Below are 25,848 nucleotides of genomic sequence, written 5' to 3' on the forward strand. Positions count from 1 at the left end.
GCTCCCTACTGCTCGGTGAGTCGACTAGAGTAACTCATGCTTGCGCACTACTCTAGGGGACTCCCCTAGAAGTAATATGCGGAATGGGACGTGCACAGGAGAGCCAGGAAACTGATGCATTGTCCATTGAACAGTTCAGAGACTGTAGTTTATATTAAAATATGTTTACAAATATTCATTTCTGCAACACATTGGGCCCTAAATCCCAAAGCATATTAATAAAGAAAACATCATAATTATAAAAATGAACACTGAATAATAAAAAAACAAACAAATAAAAAAAATAGTTTACCTCAAAGAAGGTATACTTTATGTTTTATAGACTGATTATTATTTCTACTAATAAATAATATTCATTCACCTATTTCAAGCATTTGATCTGTAATGCTTTCTTTTTCTCATATTTTACCAAAGATTTTGACATGCATTATTCTCATATCTGTCAATTTACTCATTTATGACAACAGACGTTTTGTTTAAAATGCAATAAATAAATAAATAAATAAATAAACAAACAGAATGTTTCTTTAATGTGGTTTAAAGAGTACAAAACAGATCCATCATTTCCAAAAAGTCAATTTTTTTTTACATTAACTTCATATTAAAAATTCTAATTTAGACCCAAGCTCCTAAAGATAAAGATGTCCTGCTTCAAATCTGTAAATCGAATAGAACCTGAATTGTGTGAGTGATAATTTTGTGAATAATCCTTTGTAGATGTTTGCCTTTACCCGAATAGCACAGTTCCACAGACACCTGACAGGCCGTGGATGCGAAATTAATAAATATATGAACGTGGACTGGACACAACAATGCAGGAAACAATATGGCTGTCCCGGGAATGGGGTAACACGAGGCCTAAATGATGAGCTGATGTGTGGAATTTCGGATCAAAATATATTAGTTAAAGGTGAAGGTTGGGTTTTGGGCATGTCTGGTGTGAACGTCATCAGAAACACTTCGGGTCGGTCATTAGCATCATTACCTTGTGTGTTCAAATATATAATAATGGATCATTTGGCAACACAAAGAAAATGTTTGGGTGGATGTGGATTAAAAATAGAAAAGCATGATTCATCACAAGCAACACAATAGGGTAGTAAAATTGAGCCACAAACACACCCAAACCTACACAAACACACACACACAGAACTCACACAAGTGGAATGTAGTTTGTTGTGATGCTTTACTTTTTTTTTTTTATTCACAAGCTGTTCAGTTCTTGAAGTGTCTGATCCAAGACTTGGTTCAGATTCAGGTTCTCGTCCTTTGCATGCGCTAGGGTCTCTGAAAAATATCCAAAAATAAATAAATAAATAAACATTTATGCATTCAGTAAGGCACTTTATGTAACTACGACTGTAAAATGCTGACCTTATGAAAATGTGGCTCAAAGTTGAAGAATAATAGAAAGTAAGAAGTAATGACTGGATTATGTTGTCATCTTTTAGTCTCTTTGCTGTCGTTTCAGGAAGCTGCCAACGTCAGGGGAATTCCTAGTATTCATATTCACACCTCTGACACCATCGAATTTCACCATAACCTACCGAAGACTCTGGGTGCTGGAGGTGTGATCTAGCGCGAAACCACCAAAATAAACTCCTCATTTGTTGTCTAAGCAACCGTACTTGTTTTTTTGTTTTTTTATTTGAATCCCTGACTGACTCATAGTAATGTATATAATTAGAACGCCACCTCTGATGACACAAAGATCTCATTTGTAGAAGTTTTGGGTTGACATGGTTGAAGGTCAACTTTAAAAAAATAAACTTCTTTCATGGTTCGGTTGATCTATTGTTACGTTGGTTGTTTCCCACACTACCCACAATGCTACCCACGACTCGCTGCTTATATCGGTGCCCTAAAAGGTTGAAACGTATTATAGGAATTTCCGACCGCAGATGTGGAAAACCAAAGGAAACACCCCTGAACATATTCAGAATATTGAAAGGGTGCCATTACTTAATAGGGTTTTATAGTAGTGTTCACTTTAGATCAATCAACATACTGAACTCACTCAAAGATAGATAATGTTAGCTGGTCAGCATGTTGCCAGCAAGACACACATTTTCAGTGAGGTGTCCATGTTTTCCATCTTTGTAGCTCAAAAGTGATGCAAATCTCATTTGTTGAATGCAGCTTTATCAATTGATTCACCTCTATCTAGAGGAATGCAGCGGCGCTTTAGTTCTTTAGTCTGTCCAGCTCTCGTTCCTCCTCATCCGTAGCTAATCAGCAAACAGATAAGCTTTCAAAAGCTTCAACGTTCATGCCAATATCACTGAATATCACTGTCAGTGGTGTCAGGCATCGATAAGTTGCATAAATGGATTTAAATTTTTTCATATAGTGTACAGTTTGAGAAAAGGAAATGACTTATAATCACACCAGATGAGGATGGTTCCCTTATGAGTCTGGTTATGAGTCTCATATCGTCACAGGGAGTTTTTCCTTATAACTACCACCTCTAGTTTGCTCATTAAACATAAACATAAACTGAAATTTGAAACTTTTATCATTTTCATTCAAATTTTTTTATATTTCTATAAAGCTTTTTTGCAACAATGTCCATTATTAAAAACTCTATACAAATACAATTTAATTAAACTTTGAGTCTAGGACAGATGTTCATTAATATGACAATGAATGTGGCTGGAAGTACTTTTACCACTTTATCCTGAGTTAATGCCTGGATCTGGAGGCTCAGATTTGAAAATCTGGCCCATGCAGTATATCATGTGGGTATCTTTGGTGTACTGGATCATTTTATTCATGGTTCTATATATAAAAACATAATTTTAACTGCTGAGAATAGCAGAAAACATACACAAAGTAAGGAAAGACTGCAGACGATGAAAAGAAAGAGACAGTGGAACAAGAAAAGAGAAGAAATTTTGGAAAGAAATTTTTATTTTTTTTAGCACAGTTACTTAATTCATTCTCTTTATTAAGCTCTTTATTAAGACTTTGGTATTAAAGCCAGACCCCAGAACACATATGAAAAAGAAAGCGACAGAGAAAAAGAAAAAGACAAAGATGAAGTACACGGGTGAATCGGCTAAGGAGCCGAAGCAGGGTTTTATGCAGCGTAGCAGCTTGTGAACTGGGTCAGAGCCGATCCAGAGCTCCGTAACAAGGCTCCACTTTTCAGTGCTTCAGTAGCACCTGTACGGTGTGGCCTGCATTTATTTATTTATTTTTCCATAAAATGAAACAAATCGCATATAGATTTGAGATTTAAGGCAATTTCGTTCGTCACTTCAAGCGCGGGCGACACAACCCGTTTCTGAAGATTCGTCTATAAGGTCGTCATGTCATTTAAGGCGTGATCCAGCTCTTCGCAAATCGCCTTCACTTTAACTTTCTGATTGTACAATTCATCTGGAGGTCAAAAGTCAGGGGCCCAGAGGAGAAGAGATTCAGCAGAAGGAATAGAAATTATAAAGAGGGAAAGAAATTGTGAAAAAAAGTAAGATCATTATTCAGATTATTAGTCAGATTGTTATGCAAGAAAAGACACCGTGAAGTATGATAAGGTTTAAGGTTTAGGTTTTAAACGTCTTTCTGTATGAACTACACAATCAGTTTGGTCCGTCTGGTTTCTTTAAAGAGTGTAATCTCTGCTCTAATAATTATTAAATGCCATACAGCAGGCATGTATTCAGACAAAGGTTAAATTCCACCTGATAACATGCCCCGGTCAAACACGGCGCATGATGTCATGGTGGAAATTTCTGCTAAGCAGGAAGAAAGCACCAGCTATACACTTATTACTTCATTGCTCATTTTTTCCTTCCTCACCCAAACTAGACAGCTGTGTGAATCCCTTGAGATCTGGATGTAAAATTCACTCTTCCCGATTATTTTACTGTATCCTGATTTTGATGTGTACACTAAGGTTTATTATACCAACAGAGCCGTTTATGACTATTATTCTGCATGTGTTAATCCCCGTAAGTTGAAAGGCATGAGGCGGGATGTGTTTCTTACCCTCGAGGTCATCAATAGTCTTTTCCAGTTTGGACACAGTTTTCTCTGCAAACTCAGCACGCGTCTCTGCCTGCAAAGCGAAAGAGAAAAACAAAGGCATAGTGAATAAAACTGACTATAGAGCGAGTCCTAACAATTTATTTCAAGCCATCTGACCTCTTTCAGTTTGTCATTGAGAACATTGATCTCTTCCTCGTACTTATCTTCTTTATCTGAGTACTGTGATGAGACAGACAAACAAATGGTCATGTAGCACACACCCATCTCTCTTTCTCTTTCTCTCTCTCTCTCTCTCTCTCTCTCTCTCTCTCTCACACACACACACACACACACACACACACACACACACACACACACACACACACACACACACACACACACACAACCTACCTTCTCAGCCTGGGCTTCAAGAGACTTCAGGGTGTTAGTTACATTTTTAAGTTCCTCCTCCAGATCTCCACTTTTGCTATGGAGCAGATAAAGAGAATAAGGAGAAAAACTCAGTTGTTTTTGAATTCTGGTTGGAATTTTCATTAAACTTTGTGCTCATTAAACACACAAAAAATCTGTACTTACAGTTCAGCAACCTCTGCCCTCTCCTCTGCTCTCTCCAACTCAGTCTCTATGCCCATCAGCTTACGAGCCACCTGCACACACAAACACACACACAAGCACGCACACACATGCACAGTTAAAAATTTCAGTATAATATTGTGTACCTTGTGTACTAAGGTCTGAGGTAAACTCTGGTAAGACTTTAGGTTAGTGGCTGATGATTTATTTTACTCTAGAATGTTAGTTAGAGGTCCATCATAAATTATTCAACCTCAAAAATATTATTGATTACTTTATAATGACCCATGTTGGTGTCGGCCTTGGATTAACTTCGTTTGATTTTTGCTTCTTTTGACTTTCAAAAATTCCTTTTCGTCATAAAGAATGAATAAAGACTGATTTTAGAGAATTTATCTTAAAAATCTCTAACTAGAAATTTTAGCCTAAGAGTGATTCAGGACACGTCTCAGAATATATATATAGATAAATAGATAGATAGATAGATTTAAATGCCCACATTTACAAGAATTTTCGAAGAAATTTCTTGGAATATCATCACTAGGAGAAACTCTTTACGCTAAGAGTTTTCATGAATATTTCTGAATGGTTCTGAAGCCTGGACTGAAAGACATACTAAAAAAATGCTCATTCTACTGATGCCACTTCCGGGAACCCAAAAGACCAATATTGCTTACTTTGAGGAACATGTGTGAGCTTTTGTGTCAGAGAACAGGGTGTCTTATGACAATACAAAGACAAGTATTGTGAGCATGGATAAACAGGGAGACAATTAGACACATGAGGAACAAGTGTGCTGAAGCGGGAAGGAATTAGACAAGGTCGAGGCAGACACGTGAACACAAAACGTAAACAAAAAACACACGGCACCAGTAAGAACTCCAGGCTAGATCCTGACATTTTGTATGCAGAAGAGGGCAGTAAGGCCTTTCTACATAGCAGTGTCTGGATTTATGTGTTTCAGCAGAACACATGGTAGTCTTGTGATAGTGGAGAGCTAATCAATGGGTGTGAAATTATATTAAAAAGCTGTACATCTCAATGACTTATGTGCATTAAGAACATATTTTTTGATACATTTCATCACATACAAAAATGATGATGCAGTCAATTGTACTGTCGCTGGATCCTTTCCAGTAACTTCCCACAAGTTGGTGGAATATAAGGTAGAACTCCAGGCTCTAATAGGGCCAGTTCCTGTTTTTTACTGTTAGGAAACGCGTTTCTCACCTCATCGTATTTGCGATCAGAATCTTCAGCGATGTGTTTGGCCTCCTTAAGCTGTATCTCCTGAAGTTGCATTTTCTCCTCGTCTTTCATAGCACGGCTCTCAATCACCTTCGTTCCTCTGTACACACACACACACACACACACACACACACACACACACACACACACACACACACACACACACACACACACAAACAGATCACATCCAGTATACAAAACCTTTTTCTCAACACATTTATGTGTTGAATTGTAAATAAGGATGTAAAATAAGACATTAAGTAAGACAGTTTGAGGTATGTATATTTTTGTGGCATTGTGTGTGTGTGTGTGTGTACCTCTCGCTTTCATCAGCTGCTTTCTCTGCTTCTTCCAGTTTCTGGAGTGCAGTGGCCAGTCTACCCTGGGCTCGGTCCAACTCCTCCTCAATTAGCTGAATCCTGCGGTTCATAGCAGCCACTTCGCCCTCAGCCTACACACACACACAGACACACACATAAAGCAAATTTAAAATTTCAGATGCACACACACTTGTGCATGATCAAATGTATGGATCAGTCCTACGATACAAAACTTTTTTTGGGGTGTGTGTTTTTTTCTCGTATTAATTATCATTGTGTCTGTGTTCGCAGCAGGACATCGGAGCGGCCCATGCCGAATAACTCCTCAAGGAATAACGCAAATACAGCATCAGCTAATGCAAATTAGCTTTGTAATTAAAGCGCACAGCAAATATTCCAACACAAATTTGTTTAATATGTTCCTTTAAATAGGACATGAGCGTCGAGTATGTATTTTGTCTGGGGATTTTCCCAGCAGATGCTGCATTACTTTTCCATATTGAAATTCCTCTGCAATGATTCTTCTAATGCTGGCTTTTTCCACTTCAAACTGTACCCTGACTCTAAAATTTCCAAAGTACACAGCTCATCTTTAGGGTTTATACTGCACAAGGGATTCAAATCATAAATCAAAAGACATGTAAAACATCTAAACCATAGAAGTATCAAAAGTATTATTCTCTTGCCTACTGAATTTCCAATCCATCAACAGCGAGTCTGCTAATCATGACACGATTTAGCAAAACATCTTTCACTTTTTTGTTCCTTTCTCAGCCTAAATATTTGCTAGCTTTGCTGTTCTGTATATCCTTTGTGGTTTGAAAGCAGAACTTGCACTGGCTGGTAAAAATTTATCCCAAGCTATCGTATGAAACTTCAGATGATGAATTCAAAATGAATGAAAGAAGTCTGAATTTAGATTTATATAATCATATCATTTGTGAGTTAACAGAGTCCCAGATTCGGAACAAAGCTGGTCACGTATTAACACATGCTCTTAAATCGAATCGTATCATATCGTATCAAAACATATCATATCGTATCATCGGCTTTTGAATTGAAGTAGTATCATATTATGTGGAATGTTCAGGTAGAAGTTACACCACTATTATATATCACTAGTAACTCCTAGTAACTAGTAATGTCACCATGTTGCCCATACCAAGAAGGAGAAACTGTGACCATTAATGACTCAGTATCATTTTTCTTCAACTTCCTTAAGCGGATTAATCTACAATGTTGTTTTCCATATCAATTTCCATATCAATCATTTTCAATATCAATCAGGCGTGTTCAGACCTTTGGCTTAGAAACTTGAATGTAGAGACAAACTACAGAACTGTTCTTATATAGAATTGAATAACTCTAAACTGTAAGTGAGACGGCAAAATAATATATCGTACGCAATGATGTCGGTCTACAAATAAAAATATCAATTCTGTAGTATGAGTTTTCAATGGTAGAAAAGAAGTGGTAGCACTTGTTAGGTTTGTGTGCAGACAGAGAGAAACCACAGCTCATGCAGCAGTTTAAACGACAGGAAGTGAAAAGGTAAAGTATGTAGCAGGCGTCACATCCCATACATCCTGTGGACACTGTTTCCAGGAAGGGAACGTATTTTAGTGGTCTACTTAAGCATCATTTCCTCTGCTGAAAACCAGACCTGCACAATTCGATATGTATGACCATACACGTCCATTCACGAACTGGTCAAGAGCCTGATCGTACTGTGCAGACGATTTGTCACAGGTTCACAGCATTGAAACTGTCACTGGGTAGAGCTGACATCCAGGTAGAGCTGCAGATTTCATTAAAATTTTATTATCATATTTTAATACTGATAGTACAATTTAACCTTTCAGAAAACGTCCCATCATTTACAAATTGCTGACACTTGAGACTCCTCTCATAAATGTTAAATAAGCATTTACTTACAGAAAACTTCACTATATTGTGAAGTTTAAAACAGACCTAGGTTTTATTTTCGCTTCATTTTATCACGTTCTACAGATTTGCTTTCCGTTTATGACCAGACAGGCAACAGACTTATTATTTACAACAGAATTATTTCAGCATCAGTGTGTTTTTTTTCCAAAAGGTCTAAGCGTGGATAGGTTCTCTGTCTTTTCCACATTTTCCACCATTAAGTATCCATCATGATCACAGTTTTGCTTATTTAAGCAAGAATAATATAACAAGGAGAGCAGATTGTGGAACTGCTTCTTTTTAAACAATCGTTAAACAGTATAAAGGCCCCAATATGGAGGATTCATTTTCATTTAATTTGCCATTTTTAAATGACAGAGCAGGGATTCAGAGAGACTGCGTTTCACAATTCTCATAAATTCTTGGAAAGCCCATTGCTTTCAAATAAACTCATTTAACCTCATAACCTCCCGAACCTACATTCTTTTTTTTTTTTGATAACTATGTACAATTTTGATTAGTTTCACTGTAGTTATTGTGTAATTCCTAGTACATAATGAATAACTTTTGAATAGCAGAGTGTGAGAATGACCTCAAGAGACATAAGTTTTTCTAATTATTTGATTTAACACTTCAGATTCAGAAATACAACCTAAACTACAGTTTTGATTCTAGGTACATTAATCCACGTTAGTTACATATACATGATTACGTCTAGCTACGAGCACATAGACATTATGTCTAATCTTACCATTATTTTTCTACAATATCTATGCATTATATCGTCAATATAATTGCCCATATAAATCATAATATATGTGAAATATATATATATTTAAAAAAATCGTGATCCATAACCCTATAAAGTATATATTGTACAATATTTTAGAATATGCTTTGAAAAATATTTTAAGCTGGGTAGCATCACAGCGTATCACAGCTCCAGAGTCCCTGCTGTTCCATCCTAGACTCAGGCTACTGTCTGTCTGGAGTTTTGCTCATCTCCTCCTCCAGATTCTCCTGATTTCCTCTGACCGCCCAAAAACATGGTGGACTACATGCTTTAAATTTCCCCAAGTATAAATGTGTTTGTGTGTGTATGCGCACATGCACAGTGGCCTCCGATGGACTGGTGATCCCATCAAAGGTGTAATCACATCTTACCCAGCATTTCCAGGACAGGCTCTGGATCCATCATGACCCTGACAGGATAAAGATGTTAAAATGGGACGTAGTGGCTCTGTGCTACTGATTGGAAGGTTGTGAGTTTCAATTCAAGGAAGGCCAAGCTGCCAGTGTTGGATCAAGTCCCTTAACTAAGTCATCATTAAGTCACTTTTGGATAAAAGCATCAGCCAAAAACAGAAAAAAAAACTCAATCATAAATGTAAATAGTGTGATTTTCAAGAACAACAAACCGTAACGGATCGAATGATACAAAAACAAAAACAAAAAACATAACAGCCTACAATAAACTCTTTTACTATTTGAATTATTGTTAATATATTAATGCATATATTTGTTTTGTGTAAGAGCAGAAGTCAAGGAATTATTTACTATTCACTTTACTATAACTGCTTATAATACCCCACATACTAAAGTGTACATTAACTTGCCAATGGTGTGTTAACCTTAAAGGTATTTAATATATATTAGAATTGACCTGGGTTCATGGGGTGCACCTTTAAAGTCTAACTCTTTTAAAAGTTTACCTTTCTAGGTTAAATCTAATTTATATTTCGTATTAAATATATAGTTTAGAATTACTGCCAACACGTTAAAAATATAATAAATATCATTTACACCCAATGCCAAAGCAACAAACCGATTCGCTTGGAACGAGTCTTTCACAGGAATCGATTCGTCAGCGAATCGCTCGTCATTAGGAAGTGAAAAAGCGCAAAGTCTCACTTTCTCGCGGATATCTCGTTCTTCATCCAGTTCTTTCTGGAAAAGCTGGGCTCGATCTTCAGCTTCATCCGCCTGCTGTTGTAAGGCCTGGATTCTCCTCTTCACTGCGTCTAACGAGTTCAGAGCCATTACTGCGTCTTCAGGAAACACACTTTAACCAAACGGTCACCAAAAACGACCCAGAGTACGCAAAGGGTATTAAACCCTCCCAGGGAATGAAAGAAAAGCGTAAACGTTGAATCCAGATTTCTAAAACATTTCTCTGGAACCTATCTGCTAGAATTTCCCCCTGAAATCAGCTTCTATTAACAGTTCAGAGCGCGCAATGGAGAAGCAGCAGCCTGCAGGAAAAACGCAGGAACGCGCCAAGGAAAGTTTAGTGTTAAATCTTCCAGTCCTGGGAAAGAAAGTGGTTTTAGATGACATCACGCCTGTAGGAGGAGGAAGGTCTTCCTGTTTGAAATGTGGGCAGATGCTTTCTGGACTCTGTGTGTGACTTTTGGACATTGGATGAATTTAATGAGCGTTTTGCTGGAGTTAAAGGCTGAAGGAAACAATGAAGGCTTTCTGAGGTGCCACCTTGACAAATGACCTGGCTGAAAGCAGAGAGTGGGCTTTGACCTGTAACGCTTATTCAGTTTGTATTTGCAGTTAGGGCTTGACTTTGTGTTAATAAACTCTAGGAATGTTAATTGCTCTGAGGCCCTGACAGACACACAGCCCTGCCCGGCCATGCCTGACTCTTTTCCTTTACGAATGACCTCTTGCTGTTTATACATGAAACCAATTCAAGTGATTTGTGAATGAATCTGTCTGGTTTTTATGGATCTTTAAGCTGCTTAATAAGACCGTAGATGTTCCAATTACTGTATATGCCACGGATTATTTTTAAAGGTTCACCACATTTATATTAACAGGTAACAGACACAAACTATAGGTACAAGCGAGTCCTTAAAGATATCAATCCCAGTTCAACACTAGGTAAAACAGGTGATTTTTCTGAATTCCGAATTAACCTGCATGTCTAAACTACTGTTGTCTATCTGTCTATCTATCTATCTATCTATCTATCTATCTATCTATCTATCTATCTATCTATCTATCTATCTATCTATCTATCTCTCTCTCTCTCTCCCTCTCTCTCTCTCTTTCACTGACACACACACACACACACACACACACACACAGAATGGGATACTAAACCATCTATACCAGGAGGATACGTCTAACGTTCAGTATGACATTACACTGGAAACTTGAAGATCCAAATTTAGTGCTGATTTGGTTCACAGAATTCCCTCTGGAGATTTTGGAAAGTAACTCATAAAACATCTATCTGGTTGTGTCACTGAATTGCAAGTGAAGGATGTGGAAAATACACAGACATAATCCTGGAGAATCTAACGGATCTAAATGAAAATCTAATTGCTTCTCTCTCTCTCTCTCTCTCTCTCTCTCTCTCTCTCTCTCTCTCTCTCTCTCTCTCTCTCTCTCTCTCTCTCTCTCTCTCTCTCTCTCTCTCTGTATCTGTATGTGTGTATAAATGTGTGTGAGGTTAGTTTTGTTAGCTGCTGACAACAGGAATGTGCGTGAATGTTGGAGGGGAGACTTCACTGTTTGTTTTAGACACATTCCAACCATTCCAGGTCTACTGCATAACTCACTGAGGTCTGCTCTTTGTCTGTGTGTGTGTGTGTGTGTGTGTGTGTGTGTGTGTGTGTGTGTGTGTGTGTTAGTGGTGCTGAGGGATTAATATGTCTTAATGAACAGAGGATTGTATAGTATAATTAACATAATTAACTTGCTGTGGAAAGTGAACACACCCTTTCTTAAAATCATAGTAAGGTCTCTTTTCATTAGAAATGAATGTCAGTGGTGAAACGTCATGTCATTGCTTTTAATAATGATCTGTCTTGACGTAGCCTAATCACATGACATGACCTGCTTTTAATTTAAACAGCTATTCATGTTCCTTTGATACTTTTGTCCTAAAAATAAATCACCTTCATGTCACCCATATCTATATTCAGACTTCAAATGTAACAACTATTAAAATCATTAAATTACAACTATCAGTATTCAAGCAACAGGAAACATAGACCCTTATTAGATTTAGATAAGATTTAACATGATATTTTCATTCATTCATTTTCTACCGCTTATCCGAACTACTGTACCTCGGGTCACGGGGAGCCTGTGCCTATCTCATGCGTCATCGGGCATCTAGGCAGGATACACCCTGGACGGAGTGCCAACCCATCGCAGGGCACACACACACTCTCATTCACTCACACACTCACACATTACGGACAATTTTCCAGAGATGCCAATCAACCTACCATGCATGTCTTTGGACCGGGGGAGGAAACCGGAGTACCCGGAGGAAACCCCCGAGGCACGGGGAGAACATGCAAACTCCACACACACAAGGCGGAGGCGGGAATCAAACCCCCAATCCTGGAGGTGTGAGGCGAACGTGGCCATTAACCACTAAGCCATTGTGACCCCCCACCCCAACATGATATTTTGATTTATATTATTTACTATTATAAAAGATTTAAAATGAAAGTAAACAAAAATGAGATTTATTTCTTAAGTCTGCATATTCTATACCTGATTTATTTATTTTTTTTATACTAAAAGGCAAATGTGTTGCTTGTGTTGTTGATGCTGCTAATCATGGAAGCTCTGGTGACCTAGCATTCATGAAGCTGACTTTATCATGATTCTGGCTTCAATTTAAGTGCGTAACCCAATTCTGAATATGTGCAACTTTTCCCTGTGTAAATACTGCTTCTGAATATGGCCCCCGATGTCTGCACGGCTCTGTCTTACTTTCATGTTTTCGTACTTACCTCCGTCGCCTTCTTCTCAGACAGTTCCAGTTTCTCCTGGGCATCTTTGAGGGCTTCGGAGTACTTGTCCACTTCATCCTCTGTCCCTTTGAATTTCTTCTGCAGCCCCAGCAGCTCGTCCTCTAACTGAGCCACACAGCAGAAATACAGTCATTCTGCAGTCCGTCACCACCATGACATTCCTAGTTATCAATAAACACCACACGATCACTTACACATATTACGCGATGCCAGTGTGGCGCTTGTCAATGTGATTTGTACTTTCTTGTAATAACGCACCACTTGCTTCTCGCTTACTAAATAAATGTTTGAAGAAGGAAAACAACTTGGACAGGAATATTGTAATCCTACACCGTCCTTTCCACAGGGCTCGCATGCAAGCGTAAAGACGGACAGATGTATTTATAGTTCAGTACCCTTCACGTCGTTATGTTCTAATACACGAAACACTCACTTAGTCAGCTCAACTAGCTATACCTGCACTGCTGATAATTTCCATAGTTCTGGTCAATGTGATTAAAATCTACACCGTCACTGTACATCTCCTCTCGTCTCCTCTTGTCTCCTATCTGACCTTATGCTAAAGTTAATATGCATCTACATGCTTTGATGAAATCAAGAGTTCTGCTCAAATTACTCGCTTTATTTTGCCCACTGATTTAGTTTTAATACACGGGTACCTGAATGGAGTTCTGCATGTATAATGTATAACCCCTAATAAACAAACATTACATAGCACATCACGAGTAGAGAAAATACTTTTTAATGATTACTACGTAATAATGAGGCTGGTATCATGCATAGTGCCTGATCTCATGAGACACACGGACAAATTTGAAGTCTGACAAGGTATTACAACTGAACCTGCAGATCCTCTATAGAAACGATTCTTCTCTATAGCTCATTGAGAGCCATTGACCTTGTAACCAATACGAAAAGGGCAAAGGAGCAGATGGATTGGCGCAGGGTTATTCCTGGTTCCCTGCTGGAATTTAGTGATGCCAAGGATGTCCATGCTCTTGGGAACTATCAGATGCTTTTTTTCCCCCCTTGTGGTCCTTATGACTGTTACTGAGCTAATCCTAAGACAGTTGTTACAGTCTGTGGAACTCAGCAGAGCTTGAAAGCAGGATGCTTGAGATTCTCAAGAAGATCTTCCGGTGATGGAGTTCGTATTTAGAAATGGTTGCCATGACGCCTGCCAAAACAAGTGTACGCTACAATATATTTGTCGATATAATGTTTCAAATAACAATTCATCTTGTTAATATGACTACTAATATTAAAAATATATATATGTACAGCGGAGTGCGATCGTTTGCACTCCCACCGTCTTCTTATAGCACCTAGCATGTTTTGAGGGAACTCACAATTGTACACTTCATTTAAATATCTGTGTATTTGTAGTCCAACTATAAGTGCTCTATAACTATATGTATTCCCAGAGCGTACGTCTGAAACACATGCACATAGTAATACGTTCCAAATTGTTCATTTGATCGATTTATTTATTTTATTCCTTTGCGAATATTTCATGCTCCTTTACGTCTCACCTGCTTGCACTTGTCCTCTGAGACCTTCTTGTCCGTCTCGGCCTGCTCTGCACGATCGAAGGCGTTTTCCTTGTCTGCCTTCAGCATCTGCATTTTCTTCTTGATCGCTTCCATTTTGCCGGCTGTGGTTCGAGAGGAAAATGTGCCGAATCGAAGGAGCTGGTTTCACTCAAGAGTGTAGAGGATGATTGGAATGGAGCTTTGTCTTGTCAAGTGAGGATGTCGTGGAGAAAGGAGGTGATGAGGAGGACACACAGAGTAAGAGAAAGAGGAGAGCGGAGGAAAAGAGCAGGTTAAAGCAGAATGAAACACAACGCTTCTGTGGAAGGTTTAAACCTGATGTAGTCACAGTTAACCCTGCTCCTTAGTGACACACACCCCCATCCTTGAAGACACACACCACCCCTTAAGCATGCATACTCCATTTTTGACACGCATACACACATACACATAATCAGGCACTCCACTCCTCACACAAACACACACAAACACACACACACACACACACACACACACACACACACACACACACACACACACACACACACACACACACACACACACACACACACACACACATGCCCCTCCTTATACCCTTTATCCAAAATCTTTTTCTCAACCACTTTCCATATTTGGATGATTTATTTTTGGAGTGTATTTTAAGGGAACTGGACATTAACGCTGTGCCTAGAGTAAGACGTATTGATTATACGAGTTAACAAAACTCTTATCATCAATAACACGCCATGAAACATGTAAAATACACTTTTCTCTGTTTGAGTGTCAGGCCTGTGTTTTCTGCAGCTCATTTTTTACAGATAAAAACATCTGCCTGGTAATAATGACATTCCCTTCTTAGTGATGTAAAAAGGAAAGATCTGATTCTTTCTTTCTTTCTTTCTTTCTTTCTTTCTTTCTTTCTTTCTTTTTCTTTCTTTCCTCTTGACTGTAGAATCTTTCTTTCTTTCTTTCTTTCTTTCTTTCTTTCTTTCTTTCTTTCTTTCTTTCTTTCTTTCTTTCTTTCTTTCCTCTCGACTGTAGAATCTTTCTTTCTTTCTTTCTTTCTTTCTTTCTTTCTTTCTTTCTTTCTTTCCTCTCGACTGTAGAATCTTTCTATCTTTCTTTCTTTCTTTCTTTCTTTCTTTCTTTCTTTCTTTCTTTCTTTCTTTCTTTCTTTCTTCTCGACTGTAGAATCTTTCTTTCTTTCTTTCTTTCTTTCTTTCTTTCTTTCTTTCTTTCTTTCTTTCTTTCTTTCTTTCTTTCTTTCTGAATGTGAATCAGAAACACAGCTCCAACTCCTTAAGTAAACAAATGAACAACAGGGCTGCAGAAAAATGCACACATGAATGTTAATAACCGGGTTGGTCGGGTCTGTAAAAGTGGAGATCCTTTTTTCCCTCTTCACGCATGAGTGGAGTTAAGAGCTGATGGAAAAAAAAAAGCTAGAGCAAGCCAATAAAAAGTCTGAGGTCAGACATGCTTCTAATGTTCAGTTCCTCTGCAAATCTGGGAATATAATAATATATTAATATAAATGTTATATTAATTAGGAGGTTTAAGAAGACAATAAGTCAATTCTGCTGACATTTTGACATTACTATAACTGCTGTAGAAAATATACGACCAGTTATTATTATTATTATTATTATTATTATTATTATTATTATTATTATTATTATTATTATTATTATTATTATTATTAATAACAATAATAATGTTATTATTATTTTTATTATTATTATTAGTAGTAGTAGTAGTGTTATTATTATTATTATTATTATTATTATTATTATTATTATTATTATTATTATTATTATTTCCTGTCAAAGTGAATCATTTATCATTTTACGAACACAGAACTTTGCCTCTTATGCAGTTTCCTATCCCAGGAAGTTCCGGATTAGTTCTGCTCCCTGTTGGAGCTTTTGCTCTAATACAAAATGTATTTCATTGTTATCTCATCAGTGGAGTTGAAAAAAAAAGAGACAGGGCTTAGGAATGATTGGATGTAAGTCTTCTCCATATCCATATCAAACATAGTCCAGAATAATAAAGTCCTGAGTTATCAGACTAAAGTAAACGCTTCTCAAATGCTGTTAGATTGAACCACTTCAATGCTTGCAGCCTCGTTGAAAATGTTACTAAAGAATGTTTATGACTTGGTTTTATTTGTCTCATGCTGGGTGAGAATGTTACTCTAACAGGTTCCTAGTATTTTTAATGAATCCTGTATAATGTAAGCACATTTTGGGCAGCGTTTCTTTTAATAATGTGGTTTGTAGGCTTCAGTGTCATGTGGAGTTGAAGAAGACTGTAAAAGAAAATTATTACAACTATTATCCAATTCCCTATATATATAGGGAATTGGACAAATGCAAGTGTATTCTTAATAATAAAAAGATCTAAAAAGGTGAAAAATTCATCTTTTAAAATTCTATACAATTTTTTTGTTTTACTTTTTTTTTTTTTACATCAAAAAAGGTATCAATAATTTTGCACTGGATATATATATAATATATAATTCATCAAGCAAATTATTTGCAAAAAACTGACAGGACATTAGGGGAAGTGGGACATGATAAAGGGAATAAGAGAATCAAAGGGTTTGCAGTAATGAAGAGAAGGAAAATTGAAGCCACCCACAGGAAGAGCTGCTCTTTCCTTTGTCTCCTTTTAAGGTAAAAACTCTCAAAAAAGCACCAGCTGTTGTGGGAATAGAAGGCAGAGTGTTAGCGTGTGTATCAGTGCATGCAGAGATGTTAAAGTATTTAATTGAAGAACAAAATGTTCAAACAGGTGATGAATCTCCTCTAATAATAAATCTAACCCATGATTCTTAAAGAAAAAGAATATTGAATATTGCAGAAAATGTGGATCTAATTAGTTAGGTGCAGTGGTGGCTCAACTGGTTAAGGCTTTGGGTTGTTGATCGGAGGGGTTCAAGGCCCAGCACAGCCAAGCTGCCACTGCTGGGCCCTTGAGCAAGGCCCTCAACACTCTCTGCTCCAGGGGCGCTGTATCATAGCTGCCCCTGCACTCTGACCCCAATCTCCTCAGTTGGGGTATGTGAAGAAAAGTATTCCAATGTATATCAAGTATAATCAAAAAACTATTGCTTGAACACTAAAGATTTGTCTGCAGATTTGGGTCCAATTTCTAAGTATAACAAAGGATTATTATAAATTGTACTAGTTTTTCTTTTTAAAAGAACGACACATTCTTCATACTTTTTTTTTTATCCATTTGTAGATGAATGTAATGTTGATTCATGAAAATGATTCATTGATTCAAAGAAAGTGAATGAATGTCTTCTAACCAATCGTATTGTTAGAAGTAGTATAAAATGTTACAGTCGAATACACTGATATTTTGTGATGGAGTAATTATCATGACACGTACGATTTCCTAACATAAACCTCAAGAGTTTTTGAAGGTTTCCAGTTGAACATCAGAAAGAACAGTCGATGATACGAAGCATCGAGTGGTCGTCGTTTGTCAGTACGATCTACATAGAGGGAGATCATTTGTGCAGAGACCAGAGGGAACAGTGTGAGAGGTTTACTAAGGAGTTGGGTTACTCTAATCTTACAGGCATTCTTGAGGAGTGTGTTTGTCCCCTTGTGCAGCTTGTGACTCAGAGACTCAGAGATCCTTGAGGAGAGCAGAGCTGCGAGGTCATATTACATTAGAGAGAGTATCTGTTAGAAGAAACCTCCCCAAGGAGATGCTGACCTATAGGACAGATGAGCTCAGAACGTATTTGCGTTACTTGTATTACTAATAACAATAATTAGTAGTAATCGTGCTAACAAGCAACTTTATTTGCATAGTTCTGTAAATGTTTACAATTATTTTAAAAATACGATAAAGTGTGATAGAATAAAATGATACAATCCAAAAGGAATCAAGATCCAAGAAAGGAAGCAGAAGTTCCCGTAATCAGTATTGATGTGGATCTGAAATCGAATTAGCACCTGATTTCTAATATTAGTAGAATTAGTAGAATACAGATCTACAATTTAGGATCCTTCAGGATCATGCACAAAGTGATCCTAGGGATTAGCAGTAAGCCTGCATCAACTGATACGGGCTATATGCCCCAGCCAGAGAATTAAGGGCTTTAAATGTCAAAGGCAAGATTTTATAGTCACCCTTACATGTGTCCATGTGACCTGTAACCTTTTGTTCCGTTTGTTTTTGCACCCACCACCATTTAATGTAATTCACCAAAACCAAAATGTCAAACTGAGAAAAACATCCAGTTTATGTAAGATTCGTTTAGTACCTGATAAAAACCTGAAATTAAAATGAAATTAAACTAAAATCACACACTCCTATTCTATAAAACCCTTACAAATAATTAACAAAAGAAAAACACACTAATTTCTGTATATATTCCCCTGCTTCCCAGTTTTTGCCCCAATTTTATCATCGTCCGATGCCTACCCATCAGCCAGCTCTCTCTTTTCATACTACAGCTACTTATACGTACTAACATGCTGCTTCCTCTGAGACACATGAAGCTCCTGCTGCGTCACATGGCACCGTAACACACTTTAAAGAAAATGCTATCCACTCTCTCCATGCATAATGTTACTGATGCCCTCGATTGGTTAGTGTTGCTATGACTGATGCGGAAGAAAAACTGAAATCTCTCCTACACAGAAAACACAGCAAACTTTGCTCTCTATGCTCTAAGGCATTATTGAGAATTTACAATCTCCTGTAGCTTTCTTGTTGCACTGATCAGAAGCCTTTACGTATAGAAATGCGAACATAATTTGCAGTACGTAGAAAGAAACTGGGTCGAGTCGATATTTGGTGTGAACGCAGTATGAGTTTTCTGTAGTTATTATTTTTTTTACAACGTAACCCTCAGGTTAAAGATTACCGAAGCATCGTGAATGACTGAGTGATCATCTAATATGTTTCTATATTATTGGACATGGCATTTTTCTGTCCAGAAAGCTTCCTATCTGACTGCATCTTCTGCAGCTTTTTTGTTGCATCCCACAGGATCGGAGTGCCACCGGACACAGATTTATTATAAACTGGATATGATACTGGAGAGTATCAGTGGTTCATGTGCTTCTGTTTCTGCAGATAAAATCAGACCACAGTTACAACATAGAAGAAAAAGTGAATATAATGTGAAGGGGAAAAAAATGAGTGTCTCAGGCTTTTGCAATGTATTTTTCTGTACTCTCTTTAGTGTACAAACATGACACAAGACGTCAGCACTCACAGCTACCGACAGGAAAAACCGATCCCGATCCAACACCAGTCTGCCGTCCGTAAATCTGTCTCCTCTCATCAGCCCTATTTCAGGAGAGATGGATCGAAAAGTGAGGAAAGCGATCTGCTGAAATCATCTTTCCAAAAAAAAAAAAAGTCCCTGAAGACAAACTGGGTAACATAAATAGGTACATCTCACAAGCAACCGCTAACAAGCGCCAGAGCTTAAACACCATTCTTCACAACTTGGAGGCAACAGCTGTCTTTCTAAGAATAATCCAGACTTCTTGAGGACGGATCCAAGAACCTGTTAGCTTTCAGACTGATTAACGCAGGGTCACTGCTACAACAACTTCATTAGTGTGATTCCCTGCTTAACAACTTCAAGTCAAGTCAAGTCAAGAAGCTTTTATTGTAATTTCAACCATATATAGCTGTTGCAGTACACAGTGAAATGAGACAACGTTTCTCCAGGATCAAGGTGCTACATAAAACAAGACAGGGCTAAGGACTTGTGAGTAGTCTTAGTCACATAATGTGCAACTGTGCAACCTGGTGCAAACAGTGCAGGACGAGACGAACAAGACAGACAAGACAGTGCAGGAAAAAAGACAGTGTAGAAAAAACATTACAAGACAATACAAAAAATACAATACACAAACGACAATAAACAGTAACAGAAACTGTATGTAAATACTGTATGTGAATACTGAATGTTCAAACAATATTTCGAGCTGCAACATTAGAATGAACACAGTTTCTTAGCAGCAGGTCCTTGGGATAATATATATAATAATAAAATAATATAATAATAATATAATATATACTATATAACTTGAGTTTTTATTGTTTATGTGTTTACTATGTTTTTATTTTAATCAAGTTTGGTGTAGTTTACTGATATAGAAACCTTATGAGAACTATATTCATATGCTATATTCATGTAAAGAAAACCTTCCTGGAAAGACAACGTGATAGTGAACGTGGCCTAAGCTAAATTATACAGTTGAGAGAGTTGGGGTATAATTTATAGGTTTTTTTTCTATTCTAAGCTAATAATTAAAAGGAAAAAAAATCAAGTCTGGACAGCTAAGATCTAGGTAGTATTTAAGCTGTTAATGAAAAATCTGTGCCATATGATTCCTACAATGAGTTTCTGAACGGCAGCCTGTAGTATCGCTGAGGTGGTCACCAGAGGGCGCCATTGGACAATAATAATCATAAACAGTAAATTTTCTCATAATATATTCACATGGATTATTTCAGATGATCAGTTCATTTATTTCTCTTTAAAGCAGAGGTGGCAAAAGTACACACATCCTTTACTCATGTAGAAGTACAGATACTCATTTTTTAAAAGACTCCAGTAAAAGTAGAAGTAGTGACTACACTCTTTTACTCAAGTTAAAGTAAAGAAGTTTGGGCTCTGACATGTACTTAAGTAAAAAGTCGCCGTTACTACTATACCTGTTTAGTGTCATGCTGGTAACTGGACGCCATGTTATATATATATATATATATATATATATATATATATATATATATATAATATATATATATATATATATATGTGTGTGTGTGTGTGTGTGTGTGTGTGTGTGTGTGTGTGTGTGTGTATGAATATATATATATAATTTTGGAGTGTGCTGATGGATATTTGTGTTCATGAGCCACAAGATTGTTACGAAAGGCAGGCACTGATGTAGGTGAGGTTGGGTGGAGTTAGTGTTCACATTCATCCCAAAGGTGTTCAGTAGGGATGAGATCAGAAAACAACCACATATAGCAGGAAAGGTCAGGTGACCCAATACTTTTGGAAATATAATGTATACCAAGTGTATCACCAAGGCCATATCCCAAACTGTTGGGAGATTCCAGCTCTGTCCTTGAAAACAACTCAAAATTATTGTGATGTTTTACAAATGACAAAATTAATGTTAATTAAATTAAGCACTTCGTGTTTTTTGGGTTGACACCAGGGGCGGTTCTAGGGTTTCATCTTTAGTGGGTTTTAGCCCTCAGTGAGAATTTAAAACAAGAAGAGTTCTATATTATATATTATATGACAACTCTGGTAATAAGAATAGTGACATTTCACTGCTTTTGGTTGCCGTCTTTGCGTCTTTCCGCCGATTAACGTTATAGATAAACGCCTCCAGCTCTGACTGCGCGTGCACGCTGCGCGTACCTGTGCTTTTCCGTTCAAATAAAGCAGACAGATGAAGACGCACTTTTGAAACACTACAACACACGCGTGTAAAAGTATGTCATAAAAGCAAAGTAAAAAAAAATCGCTCATGGATACAAACTGATAAATAATTTTCTTTCCCATCGACGACATGTCCTGCATTTTAACGTCATTTTTATTGTTTATTTATGAAAGTAAAAATGATCCTTATAGTTTTAGGGTGGCTGAGATTACAGACAGGGGGCTGAAGCCACCCTAAAAAAGGGCTAGAACCCCCCCCTGGGTGACACAATTCACAACGCATTTGCCAGGAATCCTTTTTGACGCCGATTATTACAAACATCTCCCTCATATATGGCCATGTGTGTTCAGGAAAGTCCTCGTTGTTAGTTATTTTAACATTGGTGACTCCCTCTGAATGAACATTAGCCATTCCTTTTGTAGGCGCTGCTCATTAGCTCCGCTATCCTTAGTCTATGTCTGATAGCCAGTAAATAATACAGTACACCAGTCACATGGGGAAAAGCCGCACAATGATAGGATGATAGGCTGGAAACAGCTCAATGAGAAGAAATAATATTAAAAGTAACGAGTCAGTTTTGAAAATGTAAGAAGTAAAAAGTACAGATATTTGTGTAAAAATGTAATGAGTAAAAGTAAAAAGTTGTCCGATAAATAAATAGTGGAGTAAAGTACTGATACCAGAAAAATGTACTTAAGTACAGTAACGAAGTATTTTTACTCCGTTACTTCCCACATCTGCTTTAAAGTAAGTAACGATGTTAATGAACTTGAACAATGTTGATCATAAGATCGTAAGATTTTCATAAAAAGTCATAAAAATGTACTAAACCTACACTAAATAAACCTTAACCTAATGTATTGTATCCGTTGTAACAGTAATGAAGGGATTTACTCATTTATATGTTTCAGACCATAAATTCTATTTTTGTTTATAATAATTCATTCTTTAGCTGTCAGTTAGTTGGTATGTATTAAACACTTCCACATCTCTTGGCAGTCCCTGCTATTTCACACCATAGACATTCTGGACAAATTTCCACTAGTGTGGTGCAAGGGGAATAAATAATTACTGTCTGTTATGAAGATTTGGGGATAGTGGAAATGTTTTCCACTGGTTTTACTAAATTGTGTGCTCAAAAATGATTCTTTATTATTGATAACTCACACATGAAAATGACTTTGTTTCTAAATATAGTTTCATTTAATGTAGTTTATTTTACATGACCCATAACCTCAGAGCTGACTCACGAGCAGTCATAATGAAATCTAAAACATTTAGGGAACAAAAAGATGTTATTTTTATTGTGAGGAAGCAAAATTATTACTCATATTACACCTTTCACAATTCACAAAAAATAAGCCACCGTGCCCCCATTACAAAAAATGATTACTTAATTATTACTTAATATTATTCAGTGAGTGGGTTGTAGAGAATGTCATGATGCACACAGTGTAGGGATCCTTCCTTCTTCCCTCTTTCCTTTCTTTATCCCTTCCTTTATCCCTTCATTCCTTCCTTTATCCCTATCTTCCTTACTTCTTTCCTTTATCCCTTCCTTCCTTCCTTTATCCCTTCATCCCTTCCTTCCTTCCTTTCTTCCATCCATCCTTCCTTCCTTCCTTCCTTCCTTCCTTCCTTCCTTCCTTCCTTCCTTCCTTCCTTCCTTCCTTCCTTCCTTTATCCCTTCCTTTCTTCCTTCCTTCCTTCCTTCCTTCCTTCCTTCCTTCCTTCCTTCCTTCTTTTCTTTATCCCTTCCTTACTTCCTTCCTTCCATCCTTCCTTCCTTTAACCCTTCCTTCCTTCCTTCCTTCCTTCCTTCCTTCCTTCCTTCCTTCCTTCCTTCCTTCCTTCCTTTAACCCTTCCTTCCTTCCTTCCTTACCTCCTTCTTCAGCCTCATGGAGCATCTGTGGTTGAAATGATGCTGAATCAGGTTCTCAAATCTGATGTTTAAAAAATAATGAAGAATGAATCCTTTAATGGTCTGTCTCAGATTCTGTGAAGTGTTTACACACAGGTTCCTCTGAATGATCAGATAAATGAGAGGTGAAGGTGATGCTTATGAACAAGAACATGGAGCATCTCACAGAGTAGAAATGGGTTTGATATCAACATTTACCTTTAAGAAAGAAAAAAGTAAGAAAGAAAGATTGAACGAAAGAAAGAAAGAAAGATTCCACAGTCAAGAAAGAAAGAAAGAAAGAAAGAAAGAAAGAAAGAAAGAAAGAAAGAAAGAAAAAAGTAAGAAAGAATCTACTTTTAAGAATGAGAAAAGAAGGAAAGCTTTTATATGAGCTTCATTTTAAGCTCCACTGTGGATTGAGACATGACAAAGACGTTCAGTACTGAACACGAACACAAACTAAAACAGGAGCAAATTTATTTTTTGGTTTCTGAGAAAAAGAGTAAAAGTGAATATCGTAATTACTCATTTCAGCACAGACTCCCAAATCATGTGCCAGATCTCATAGGAGAGATTAAACGCTCTGCGCGAGGTTTCCAGTGATGACTACATTGCTGTGGACGCTGTGGAGCTGTTGATTTTATTAAACTGTGTAATCAAAGTAAGCTGAGAAGAGGAACAGAAGAGCCAGGTTCACATGGAGCATCACCATCTCCACAGGCTGGGCTAGAACCAGACAGACTGCAGTGTTTGTGCAACAATTAGATAACAACAGGAGGCAGGGAGACGTGCCAATATAGAGTTTTTACATAAACATTACGTTATTAAATGACAATGTTTAATAACAGCTGGTGGTTTTGAATGAGTTTTAAAAGCTGCACAGCATTACTACGATACAAGTAAGCCATTAGCTATCTGATCGAGCTAAACTAGCTAGCAAAATATATTAAGGTTTTACAGTATGAGTATAAGATTTTTATTAAACTTCAGGATAATATGTAAAAGGACAAAATACTGTACATGTGTGGATGAACACGAGCTAGTTATCTAGGGAAATAAAACCTAGCAAGCTACTGAGAGCACAACAGCTAGTCAGCTAACGTGGTGGTGTTCAACGTGTCACGTGTCAAGTGTAAAAAAAGTAAATAAAAAGTTTTTTTTTTTACCAGACAATGGATTTACTACTTTATGTTTTGATCATATATTTGATCCTTGCACCAGTTTCCCAGAGAGATTAAGAAACGCCATCCTGACCTGAGCAGGTCACAGAGTTCAAGCCTAACTAGCCGAGGAATCTCTCAACATTTGTCTCAGCTGATGTTGTTTTGGCAAAAGCAGGGGGTCTTTCTCACACTGTCTTTTTCTGTGTGTATTGATGTGGAGATGGGTGTGAGTGTGTGTGAGTGTGTGTGAGTGTGTGTGTGAGTGGGTGGGGGCCCATTCCTTGACCCCATTGGCTGAGAGTGCTTAAACATACAGGTCTGCCTCCAGTGTACAGTACTATATTACACAATTATCCCAGCTACCACAGCAAAACACCTCGACCCCTTTGGAGAAAATACTTGTGAAACATTCAGGTTAAGTTTTGCTTTTGCTCCTTCTTGTCTAAACAAATAGTTAATTTGACCATTCTTACACTAGGCTACACCTATATCTATCTATTGCCATTTACAGCACAATTCTTTTTTTTTACGTGCCTCTGTCAAAGACTACCTTTAACTTATATGAAACATTACAAATTATAAGGCTTATCTTTCCTAATTATGTGTTTGTACTTGTTATTCCCTTGGCTGCAGCTATCAGAGGCTTCTGTTCTTCAGTGAATGACTTGAACTTAAAATTGTCCAATGCTCCACCCATTTCAGTGTTAGGGTAAACCTTTGTAGTAAAATACATTAAACAAGTTCAACACAATTGCTGCCTCTAGTCACCGCCAAAGCTGAGGCACGAGCTAGGTCACATCCTACCAAAGCCAAAGACCCAGGCCAAAGACACAGACAGCATTGGCTAAATGCAGAAATGGCTAAAGTCTACAGAAACCGGGACCCTGAGGAGAGAATCAATTTTCCGGGACTGACTATTAAAAAAAAGGACAATTCCCGGGGGGACAAACTGTGACAAAC

General features: G+C 37.4%; 1 protein-coding gene across 4 annotated transcripts; it reads right to left on the reverse strand.

Annotated features, from left to right (window-relative positions):
- Nucleotides 1-503: 503 nt before the first annotated feature.
- Nucleotides 504-14,782, reverse strand: tpm4b (tropomyosin 4b). 4 transcript variants are annotated; one of them, XM_027150808.2, is made up of 9 exons: nt 14,377-14,782; nt 12,824-12,949; nt 6,129-6,262; nt 5,794-5,911; nt 4,567-4,637; nt 4,381-4,456; nt 4,147-4,209; nt 3,991-4,060; nt 504-1,287 (listed from the first exon to the last, which is right to left on the reverse strand). In XM_027150808.2, the coding sequence occupies exons 1-9, from the start codon at nt 14,488-14,490 to the stop codon at nt 1,205-1,207; spliced, it is 855 nt and encodes a 284-aa protein (XP_027006609.1). In that variant the 5' UTR covers nt 14,491-14,782; the 3' UTR covers nt 504-1,204. The 4 variants fall into 4 exon arrangements, with proteins under 4 accessions (XP_027006609.1, XP_027006611.1, XP_027006610.1 ...); XM_027150809.2 differs by lacking the exon at nt 504-1,287 and adding an exon at nt 2,884-3,381; XM_027150810.2 differs by lacking the exons at nt 12,824-12,949; nt 14,377-14,782 and adding an exon at nt 9,969-10,661.
- Nucleotides 14,783-25,848: the final 11,066 nt, after the last annotated feature.

This window comes from Tachysurus fulvidraco, chromosome 22, assembly GCF_022655615.1.
Source record: "Tachysurus fulvidraco isolate hzauxx_2018 chromosome 22, HZAU_PFXX_2.0, whole genome shotgun sequence".
NCBI lineage: Eukaryota > Metazoa > Chordata > Actinopteri > Siluriformes > Bagridae > Tachysurus > Tachysurus fulvidraco.